Source organism: Myiozetetes cayanensis, unplaced genomic scaffold (assembly GCF_022539395.1).
Source record: "Myiozetetes cayanensis isolate MyiCay16 unplaced genomic scaffold, myiCay2020 scf3, whole genome shotgun sequence".
In the NCBI taxonomy this organism is placed as follows: domain Eukaryota; kingdom Metazoa; phylum Chordata; class Aves; order Passeriformes; family Tyrannidae; genus Myiozetetes; species Myiozetetes cayanensis.
In genome coordinates, this window is record NW_026087521.1 from 59961845 (window position 1) to 59973949 (window position 12105).

The 12105-nt window shown below is 42.2% G+C and overlaps 1 protein-coding gene across 1 annotated transcript in view; it reads left to right on the plus strand.

The window, feature by feature from the left end:
• DENND5B (DENN domain containing 5B) overlaps window positions 1–12105 on the plus strand; it is a 113527-nt gene that overhangs the window by 34865 nt on the left and 66557 nt on the right. The window contains 1 exon segment of the mRNA XM_050323695.1: window positions 10677–10742. Within this exon segment, the coding sequence (XP_050179652.1) occupies window positions 10677–10742 (66 nt within the window).

Genomic DNA, 12105 nt, shown 5'->3' on the forward strand with positions numbered 1-12105 from the left:
TCTGACCTGATTATTCCAATCCACTCAATCCCGGCCCCCTGTTTTTACAGGTACATGTTTTGGATGATTCTGCATCTGAAATTCTCCAGTTTCCTCTGTGACTCTGTTAGGGGTATTCTGTTTGTGTATCTGCTCAGCATTAGTCATCCCTTCTCTACTGCAGCTATGACAGTGCATTGTGTAACAACATGAAATGGGCACGCTCATGTGGTATCCGCAGCCAGCACAGCCATGCTCTAAATGCCTTCCAGGCCTCCTAAACCTCTGGTAAGTCTGAGTCTGCGTAAATTTACATGTCAAAATTGTTTTCTAGCACAAAGCTAAGCCCAAATGAACTTTTGAACCATAACCCTGGCACATGTTAAGCGTGTTTTTGTTGTTCAGGAAGCTCACTTAGGGGGGAGCAAGCAGACCTTCTGGTCTGAGGTGCCCCAATTAATTAAAAGCTATGCAACATAAGAAATCCTCCTTCTTAGGGAAAAATCTTTAGCAGCAAACCTGTCTGAGTGAACTGAGACACAGGAACAGAGTGGCTTTCTGAAGGCTTTCATCATGAGAAAAATTCTTGGAACCTTGATGAAGAAGAAGGAACCAAAGGCCCAGCCTTGCCTTGTGTTTGCTGGTACATGAGATTGTCTACTCGGGCAGTGTCTGACGGCATGGAATATTTAGTGAGTGTGAGGTTATTAATTAGGCAGAAGAGTATCAGCTACCAGCAGTACCTTCTGAAAGGCAGTTTTCCTGAAGGGGGGGGTGAAATGATTTGGAGCGGACTCTTAATCGGGAGTAAAAGGTTAAGAAAACTCCCCAACCAAACAAAAGGGCCACTGATTTTTCTGAAAACCTGCTGTCCAGCTGGATACCAACAGAACTGGGTGGGCTTTCAAGGGAGCTTCCAGTGCACATCCTTAAATAGTCACTGAAATGGTTGGTCCCCACATGCATCTATGGAAAATATATATGAGTCTTTCCAACTCTGGTAGGTCTGATTTTTCTTTGGTTGGTTGGTTTTGGATTTTTACCCATCCTGGGTGAGAGAATCATGGCTTGTGTGTGAGCTGTGCCCACGCAGCAGGTAGGCAGAGCAGACAGGGAGGGCTGGGCAGGATCTGGTCCCTCATCAGTCCCACCTCCCATACTGCAGGGCAGACTGGACCATTCCATGCCAAGCACACCTCTTCTCAGGTTGCTCCTTTTCCCTGGTCATCTTCCAGCAATATCTTCCCTGCCACGTTCATGCTAATGATATGTCTTATTCTTTCCCTGACAATAGGGATCAAAAATAGCTGCTTAAAAGAGGGAGGGCCAGTAACAGAAACAGTATTTGTTGTAATTCAAACTCCCTTTTATCTTCTGTCCTTAAAGACTGGTATTGTTTCCTAAACAGGTTACCACTTAGCATTTCAGAGTCTCTCTGTGAGTCTCTGAATCTTCAAAAATTGCTGTCCCCAGTGCAGTCTGGGGATTGGATTCTGGGGACCTATTTTTCATGCTTAATCATAGGCAGTGAGCTCTGCTGATGGCCAGTGGCTTCAGGCTGTTATCCTGAAATTGCCAGCTCTTGACACTTCTGAGGTAAGAGGTTGATTTTTTTAATTCAAGGCATTTGACAAGTTTGAGCCCCCTCCCTGTGGGAGCACAGATGGCAGCTAAAGGGATGCTGGAATGATTTCATTCCTACCTTGGTGATGACAAATCGGGTTTCAGAAGAGAGCAGCAAGTCTATTTGAACAGAACCCATGTCCCTGTGATGGTCAGTGCTGGGGTCTGTGGTCCTACTCACTTACCCACGCTTTCCTGACGGATCATTATGTCCAGGGCTCCCCTCCTGTCCAGATCTCAGTTTCTTGCTTTCTGCTTCAGGGCATCCTGTGAGAAGTGCAGAGCTGTTCTTGTGTGTTATGGAATTAATAATTTAATTTTCCAGTAGAAGGGCTCTTCAGGAAAATTCATGGAATCATAGAAGGTTTGGCTTGGAAGGGACATTAAATATTATCTAGTTCCAACCCCTCTGCCGTGGGCAGGGACACCTTGCTCTAGACCAGGTTGTTCAAAGCCCCATCCAAACTGGCCTTGAACACTTCCAGGAATGGGGCATCCACAACTTTTCTGGGCAACTTGTGCCAGTGCCTCACCACCCTCACAGTAAATTTGAGCTGGTGCAGCTTTGTGTTACTTCGTGTTTGGAATGCACTCTACTGTGGCTCGCTTACTGAACTCCGATTGCATAGGATACAGCCTTTCTCCAAAGAGCACAATTTCCAAAACATTAAGTAAAAGAAAAGTTAGGGAAAGAGAAAAACTGACCTTGTGTCTGAACAGAAGTAAGTGCTTTTGCTTCTGCAGGTTAACACAAGGTTGCAATTAAACACATTTTCAAAGCAGAAACTAAAAGGCTTTGGAAACAGCAGTTATTTTAGACAGTGTTAATTGTATGGCTTCTTTGACATGCCCTGACGGTTCAGAGAGATGAAGCAATGTTGTCATTTGCCAAAGAAAGTGCAAACCTCTGTCAGAGAGTCCAGCTGGAAGACTATTGTGGAGTCATATGAGTCTGTGTGTTATCATTTGGGTAGGGCAACTGCACTTTGATCTGACCTGGGGGAGGAGCTGTGCCTGTATGAGGCTCAGGTTTTCCTGCCATTAAGTCAGCTGCTTAAGATTTACCCCCATGGGTTGCATCAAAATCCATCATCTCTTTAGGCATGGAGAAAGCAGTGGAGAGGTGGGAAGGTGATATGGGATAGTGCTGTTACAGGATTGTTGCAAGTACATCCTCCACCTTCACTGTAAAGTCAAAGGGTTCCTGACCTGAATGAAACGCAGCTCAGCACTAACCTGCAGCCTAAACCAGCTATGTCAGGAAGCACCAGTATAAAAAAGGAGTCAGGAAAGGTGAGGGGGATACCAATAAATGCACCAAAGATTTTAGATCTCTGGAGCGAGTGGCAAAAGGATGTTTCTTTGGGGAGGCAATAATTTTGGGAAGGCGTTAACCAGAAGCAGCACTAGAACAGACAGTTCCTCAGGCTGTTTATAAATTGATACTCTGATGCCACAAGATACAGATTCAGGTTGAAGTTTCATATTTCTGTATTAAAATAAGTCACATTCAGGTTGTCATATCAGTATAAACAGAGAATAAACCTTGCTGAATTCAGTGCCTGAGGTGGAGTCCTACTTTACAAGCAGCCTTTTTGAGAGGCAAGAGGAGTGTGTTTTGGAAGCTTTGTTGTTTTGGCTTATAAATAAGCTTAGCTACAAGTTTGAATGTTTTGTAATTCTTTCATGACCCTTGAATTTGCAGCTGTAGGATGTATGTAAGTGCTCAAATTCTTTTAATCTCATATACATACATAGTCTTTTTGATTTCAAAGGGGAATTCTGTTCTCCACATGCACCGCCTGTTCTTGTGACTACTTGGAGACCAGCCCCAGTTGGACTGACTGGCTGTATACATGTGAAACCCTTGAAATATTCATTATAGTCTGTGGTAACCTAATATTAGTGAATCATCTTACAACCCTTAACAAGAAAGTATTTTTTTCAGCCTGATAGTAGAACTGCAGATTTTATTTTAGCAAATGTCCAGTAATACTTGTGCTCAGCTATCCTCTGCTAAGCTTACTGCTAACAGCTGTGTAACTGTTGAGATCTACATCACTTGTTGTCACAAATATTTATAGTTTGGGTCTTTCCTCTTGTGTGTGCTTCCTATTTAAGTATTAAAAAAAAAAAAAATTGCTTCCTAAATGTAAATATTTAATCCAAGGCACGCTGACCTGTTAACCTGTGCATTGAGGAGGTATCCATCAGGGATGCTCTTGGTGTATTTGCATGTTGCAGAATAAATCACCAGAAATCTGTCAAACCCTGAAGAGATATGCAAATGCCTGCGTCTCTTTAATCTGACATGTGTGTATCCTGTTTGATTTGAGATGGGAATTTTAATCCCATGGGAGCAATGCAGGAACTCCTGATGCTACCGCAGTCTTGTGAGGAATTATGAGCCAGCTGGTGCCCAGGTCTGGGGACTCTCTGCTGCTGCTGGGGCCATTTTGTGGAAGAGCCCCAGGTGCAGGGTGCAGCTTTTGAACGTGTAACAGACTGTTCCTGCCAGTCCCCTCTCTCTGGGAGAGAGGGAGCATGCACATGTATGTGGTTGTGAATACATTACACATATGCTCCCTCTTACGCAGGATAATGCTCTTTTGTTGGTGGGCTGATGTTTTACGGGGAATGTTGAGTGGGGAATATTGAAACCCATCCTTATGCATCAAAAATCAGTCTCTCCTGCCTCGATCTGAAGGAATAGCAACTTTTTTCAGGCGAAATGGAAATCCTCTTGTTTTTTTAGTAACAGGATGCTCAGATGTAGCTGTCACACATTGTCACACCAAGACACCGTTGTTTTCAGATCCCATACATTTTATTAATTCTCTTTCCTTTTGCATGGCACTTTCCTGCATTTATTAGACCTTCCAGACCTCCATATACTGACAGAAACCAGTGTGTTCAGCTGTGGCCCGTGCCTAATCCAGCCTTGATCTGCTCAGCATAAAATACTCCATTTCTAATGTGTAATGTTGTAACAGCTACCGGGGTCTCCAAAACAGCGTGGTATGTCTTGCCTCATTAGGTGAAGCATTTTATTTAACTCCATAAAATTCCACTTTATGCGAAAGGAATGTGTAAAATACTATAATATATGTCATGGAGAAACGGCAGGAGTTGTGTGCAGTGGCCAGGAGGGCTCCGGTGCCTGTTTGGGGTGGCTCTAAAAGCCTTGGTTTAGAAGTAGCTCCTCTGGAGCTGTTGACAGCTCACGGTTACATAAAAATTAGGGCAGCAATTACGTGCCTTCTACCTATGTATTTTTAGCATGCCAATCAACCTGGGATACAGGCACTGAAAGATTAGTGGATTAGTGGCAAAGACGAAACATTTGCTCAAATGCCAAGTAATTTTTTTTTAGGGTTATTTAGATCTCTGTCCTGTGCTGCTTTCATCTCTACTAGTAGGGCACTGAAATAACAGGCAAAACATGCACTGTAGGTGAAAGGGGACTTCAGTTTCTTACTCTCCTTTTTGTACATCTCTCCAGGTCCACTTCCAGAGTTCCACTGGCTCTTTTCAACCCTGTTGGAGGCCAGGAAATGGTCACAGTTCCCGTTTTTTGCTCTCCACAGTCCCTTTAGCTTTAGGGTCTAAAAACATCCCTGAAACATCTACTGTTCTTACATGGATATCTACTGCTCTACAGAGGGATTTTTAGAGGATTGGAAGTGGAAATGTGAGGGGAGAGGGAGGCAAGAGGCTGGTTTTAATTGTTGGGCTTTGGCAAAGGAGAGACTTTTAAGATAGCTTTGCACTGATCCCTTCTGAGTTTTTGTGGGAGGGACTTTACCTGTGCTCTTAAAGAGATCTTTTTGATGGCAGTGTATAATGTATACTGGAGTTTAAAACTGGGTTGTTGGGAGAGCAGGCAACCTCAAAATACGGCAGAGAGGAAATATGATAGAAGCCTTGAAGTGGTGCTTTTAAGGCACGAAGGTTAGGACTGCACTTGCAGAATCACAATATCCTCCATTTCCAGATGTCTGTGGGGATGAGTGGGACAAGGGCAGAAAGGATCTGAGGCACAGGGGCATTTGTGAGCTGAACCCAGAGACAATTACTCTTCTGGTCTTTTCACATGAGATCCATCTTTCTATGGATGCTTTGGCACCCAGTATTCCCCAGGGTGTTAAGGGAAACCAAAGGATTTATTTTCTGGGAGCCTTTGTAGGGATATAAATCTAAACCTAGAGGCAAAGTAGAAATCCTGCTATGCTCTGAGTTTTCCACCTGGAGTCTAGTTTGCATCCAGAAATTAATATTTTTCCATGCCTGACACTTTATAGTGACATGGTGATTGAGTCCTGTTTTCAGCTTTCTGTATTTTCAGTAGACTTGGAAACTGGCCACAAAATGGGCAGCACTGATAAAGCATAAATCTGATTGTTTATGCTTTGTCTGAAATACTTAGAGCTCTGCTGCAGTGAAAAAAACCTAAAGCTGTATCTAACTAGCAGAGATTTACTTAAGGTTTGCACAAGCATAAAAAATATTTTTCGTGTGGCTTACATGCACAATGACTGTGCACTGATAGCTTCTTAATGATCCCTCCTGTAAACTCACTGGCAGCAGCCTCTTCTTCAGATTGTAAACGAAGTTGGTGTTGACTAAGACACGTAGGTTCATGGCAGAAGAGGTATTTTAACTGAGTAGTTACAACAACTGATCTTTCTTTCAATACGATATTTTTGCCTCTTAACAATGTTCTAGCACTTTTAGTTGACAAAGCTAAAGTTGTTGGTTTTTTTCAGAGCTAATAATAACTGCATCATCCAGCACGTTGTATAAATGCCTTGATCTCAGTGGCAGCTTTGCCCACGTTGGAAGCATTTGCAGTGATGTGCTGATCTCCAGTTATTGTGGTACAGCTGGGTTGAAGCAGCTGAGAGCAATCTCCAAACTGAAATGGTTTCTGGGGTAGCTCTTAAGTGGAAGTACCAGCGTTAAGGACCCATACTGGCTGTGTGGGCAGCAGATCCTTGTCTCTCTGCGTCTTCATTCCTGCTCACCACCCTTCCCCGTCCAGAAGCTCTGGTAATTTCAAGCCTTGCCTGAGGGTTCTGGTGACTTTTCAGTGTGCAGAAGAAATTTTTTGTCTTTTCTTACTCTAAAAGGATTCATTTGTTGAAAACTGGCAGAAAACTGGCTCTTGGAGACTGTCACAAGGACAATTCTTTATTGGCAGCAGCTTAAACAGCAGTTTCTCAGAACTCCCCAAACAAAGTTTGTGCTACATAAGGGAGTGTTTCTACTTTATGCTGATGAAAGAGCGTTCTTGACTACAAGAAGCAAAGTTCTTTCTTTGCCAGACCCTTTTATCACCAAAGCACTTTTTAACTAAGATTTCATAAAGCTTAGCAGCTGCAGCCTTTGACAGGCAACAATTGTCCTCCTGTAACTCTTTGCTTGTAAAGGATGTGCAAAGAAAGTAACTCACTACAGTGAGGGACCGCTTGTGGACCCACTGTCTTTAAATCCAGTTTTTGCTCTGCTAAGAAAACCAGATGTCTAAACCTCACAGGTGTGGGCCAGCTCTTCAGAGCACTGCAAAGAGGCTGTCCCTGCTCAGGGTGTTCTATCTAGCCATCTTGAGTGCTTGTGCTGGGTTGTGGATTGTGCTGTTTGAAGAAGAAAAATCTTCCCTGGAAACTGGGGATAACTTCCTTCTCATCACCACAGCCTGTGGAAAGTGCTGAGTAAAATCCAACCACGAGTCCTTTGGATCCTCTTTGTGCCTGAGTACACCGAGGGACAGCTCTTGGGGACTCCAGAAAGGCAAGGGCTTCCTTTAAACCCGAAAAATGCAGTGTAACAGTCCAGGGAACTGAGGCCTCAAGGTTGTGTGAGATGGATAAAAAGAAAGCTAGAAAAAAGCAAAGCCCCAATCAGGCATAGCTGGTTATTTGAGCTGCAGTATGGGCATCTTTGTGCTCTGTTTATGTCACAGTTGTTTAGTGCTGAAAACGGCCCAGCCCAAATTAAACTTCTTTCTTTTCTTGTAGTGACTTGTAAACTAAGCTTAATTAGGGTGGCAGAAGGTGTTATATCTGTGAATTCATTCACACTCTGCTACTGTATAAGCGCAGCTTTGGTGAAACAGCTTCAAGTAACAAAGCACCTGAAACTTGCTATCATAATGAGTAGAGACTGATATTGGTGCGTGATATTAAGTGTATTACAGAGTGGTTTTTAAAAAATCTCTTTTATTACAGACCAGTTTGAAAGATAACTGGATGGATGGAATTATAAAAATAAGGCTGTTCTTGTCGTAAAAAGCCCCAAAGCAAAATTTACTGAAAACCTCCCCTTTCTTTCCTGCTTTCTCTGCACAGAAACCTAAACAGTAATAATACAGGGATATTTAGGATGACAGGTTATGGTGGTTTGTGGGTTTTGGTCTTTTCTTCCCCTTTTTTCCAGAAATATCAACTGTAGCAAAGCAGATCTTGAGACAAGACCCTTGTACTACCTCTGTTATAGTGGAGTAGAGAACAAAACCTGCTTTAAGATTAAATTGAATCAAAAATTATAATTGTGAGTGTCTGATTCCAAAACCAGCCCGAGAATGAGACATCATATTTTAACACAGAAATCAGATCCTTTTGAACTCGATCCTGTCCTTATAAATAAGTAGAAAGCACAAGCACAAAGGTATCCTGTGCAAAAGGCGTGACTGGGTAAGTCATTCTGTGTTCTGTCCATGGAGGGAGGTGAACACATGAAACAAGGAGTAGGAATCTATGCAAACTTCAGAGAGAATGTGATGGCATCTAAAATGCCTTCACTTTCTTGGCAGTTCAGCCCAAGACCGTAGTTGGGTACCTATTGCTGCAAAGCCAGGACTTCCTTGCTAGACAGGCTGTAGCATCCTGCTGTGTTTAGGGACCTGTGCTCTTGCTCTTGCTTGAACATTTTTCACTCTGTTCTTCTTCTGGAAGCTGAGAGCTGGACTTCAAACCCCTCATATGGTTTTATGTTCAATGCCCACTTGCTGTGTAACTAAACAAAAAGCAGGTTATTGTGTAGGAGCACCATGCCTTGGGTACGTGGTTTTTAACTCTGCCCACCCCAATATGAAAAATCACTCAAATGGACGTAATTTAAGCAACATTTTTTTTTAATTTGACAAGATTATGATACAAGTTTTATGTAAAAGAGATGGTATAATTTGTAGTTGTTTGTGATTGTAGTAAGATGTCTGTTGTCTGTTGGCAGCTGGGACTTGGGGCTATTTTAAGACTGACAGTGTTGGTGCTGTATAATATTACTCTGTAGGCAGAGAGTTCAGTATTTTAATCAAGGTCAGAAGGAAGAGATGCTGGAAACTAAACTTCTCATGTTAGAGCCTTTTTTTCCTTATTTAGATGTTCAATAACTCTTTTGGGTGGACAAAAGTCAACTTTTTAAAAGAATTTCTGAAATAGTGAGCCTTTCCTAAGTGTAATTAGTTTGTGGCAATAGCACTATTCCATTACATTGTGTTTGTGTAAAGAATTAGGCTGTACAACAATGACCATAGCTCTGTATTTATATAACTGTTGTCAATCTGACTTCTTCAGCAGGAGTTCTTACATAACTTCTGTGACTGTTTAGCCATATGATAGATGATAATAAATGGTCAAAGTACTGAAATGGATAGTAGAAACCTGTCCCAGTTCATTGAGCTGTACATTGTTTCACAAGTTGTTACATCTTCCCTTTTCACCCTTCCTATTGTAGAGGTGGCGGCAAAGTCTGTGGAAGCTCAGTCCGCAATTCCCTTTGAATGATAATCTTTAGGAGATAACTGAGAGGACAGCCTGGCAGAGAGGGTTGTAAAAGTAGTGTGGATAATGGGCAATTAGCAAGAGTCGTCTCTAACTTTGACAATTGTTTTGTTTCTTTAGCTTAAATACTTATGAAACTTTTTAGTTCAAACAGCTTAAAAGTAGAATGAAATAAGTTAAGATGCATGGAGTGGAAAAACATCACCCTGCAGATTCCAATGTAGGCTATCTTCAGGTGCATCCTAAAGAAAAGGGAAAGTTATCCTAAAATACAAATTCACACCTAAGAATCTCTGTTGGAAGAACTCCTGTGCCCTCTGCTGAGTGCTGCCTTCCAAAAAAATCTGGCCTTGGCAGAACTGTCTTGGTCCTCTGAACAGGATTAACAGGTCAAGTATGAGGTTGTGGTGGGAATACTCTGAATTTACACCTAGCAACTGAATCACTGGAGAGACCAATGGTATTGCAGCTCTACTGTGGGTGCCAGGTCTCTAAAAATAGATTTAACGTGGGGAGGATTGTGTAATGCCTCTGTGTAGTGTGCAAATGCAACTTTTTTGACGAAGAAATTCCATGGTGTCTAAAAACATTTTTTGGTTTTCTGCAAGAGATGAGCAAACCAGTTGGAAGAAACCTCAGCTAGGCAGGCTAGCAGGAAGATGTTCCATTAGAAGTGTCTGCTGGGGTAGCTGTTGCTGGAAGACATTAAAATTGTTCATCCAAGTTCTAAACATAGCTTATTTATTCAAATTTTAGTCTAAAAACACCCAGTTATGAGACAGAAATGATGTCTAGAGCTATTAGGTAACTTCACTCAGTCCTGAAAATGGTATGCAGTACAGGATTGGAGGTGTAACAACAGCTAACAGTATTATGTTAAACAGAACTTCTTGGGTTTAGTTCAACACTAGTTGAAGAACTGATGTCTTTTTCCCCCTGAGTTTCACAGGCTCTAGAATGGCTCGATATGTGAACAATGATGTCTTTCATAATAGGGAAGCTGTAAAGCAGGATGCTGTTTGAAGTACTGAGAATTTAATCTTGTTACTAATTTTGTCAAGTGTTCTACCATGTCTGTCATTGCATTCAACACCTCTGTGGTAATACAGTCATAGAGGGGTTTATTTATCACATGCATTTACCCTTTGCCAGTAGTGGGGGGAAGAGAGATTGCAAGGGGGAGTATTGAATGTCTGGTTCACATTTTTTCCCTGCCCCAGGGCATTTGTATGTCTTTTCATTTTGTTCATACTTGCTTTTTTTTTTTTTTTCCATGTTTGTTATGTTGTGTAGTCTTGTACAAATGGCTACAAGCAGATCTCCATGGCAAGAGCTCAGATACTGCAGACAAAACCTCAGGTAAAGAGGAGTTAAGGACAAAGCAATCACCAGGCCCTCTCTCTTTCTTTATTTTCAGTCTTCCAACCCCCCTTGAATCAAATCAAGGATTAGAGATCAAAATCAAAGCCAAAATCCTTGGACTTTTTTATTCCTTTACCTAATTTAAATCAATATCTGGTAAATTTTGTTCTGTTTCTTGAAGCTCTCTGGGCAGATGTGTTTCCCCTCTCCAGCAAAATCCCACTAGTGGAGTCAATATACTGGTGGAGATGAGATATGCTAGATCTTTCTGTGCTTGATAAAGACTGAATAATATCTTTCATTGGAGGATACTTATCCACAAATCTAGCTAGGCTTGATTGTGTGGATTTGTGAAAAAAGGGGACTGGAAGGTTCAACTCCACCAATATCTGCTACAGAGACCCAAAGTTTCCTGACATCTCAAGGCAGCATGTTTTGCAGCCTAGATTTAAACAGTGATACTGGTGAGGTTCACACAGACACACCTCTGCTCCTACCCTCAAAAAATCCAAATAATTTAGATGTATTGAATGGTACACAACCCCCTATGGTTTCCTGCTTAAATATGATCCATCAATTCCCTTACGTATCAACGTGCAAAAGGTGGGTTAGACACTGCCCCATTCCTCAGCTGCTCCCTGGACAGCCACCACCATCTTACAGACAATGCAGATTTTAAAATCTTGGAATGAAAACTGTTTTGTCTGCCTTGTCCCAGTCCTCTCTTTCATATTGTCTCCCTTCTCTGCTGTGAGATTATGAGAGTATGTGCTCAGAAATAACACCTTTGAGTTCATGTCCTGGAACTCTGACTAGCATTGCACTCCCACCTTGGCATCCTGGTGGGGCTCGGAATAAAACCAGCAGAAAAAACCCAACAGTTTCTGCACTACTTTAAATTTACCAGCTCCTGAACCTGACAATTAACAGCTTAGTTACTCCCCAGCCAAGCACTGTTGTTGCTGCTCCCACATTGTTTACTCACTCACACGTTGTATACTATTTGCTTCTTGTGCAGGATCATCCAGAATAAACCTGAAGTTCCCTCTGCAGGGAAAGAACATAGCTGGATGTGCTGGACACTTTTAATTGGAAAGAGCTGTCAGAGAGATGGTCACCATGAGGTGCAGCACTGGGCATAGTTGTGCTCCCAGTACATTCCTCTAAAGGAATAAAAGATATTTTTATTTCTGTAGTCACAGGCATTCCTGTTGACATTCCAGAGCTTGGAAGGAGCGACAGATAGCTTGCATTCCCTGGATGTGAGGGTGTGGGTGGAGGGATGCCTCTGCCTATTTGGTACGTGGATTTCTATGCCTCTGTAGCTGTGATTATTAATTGAAACAGATCTACTTAAACC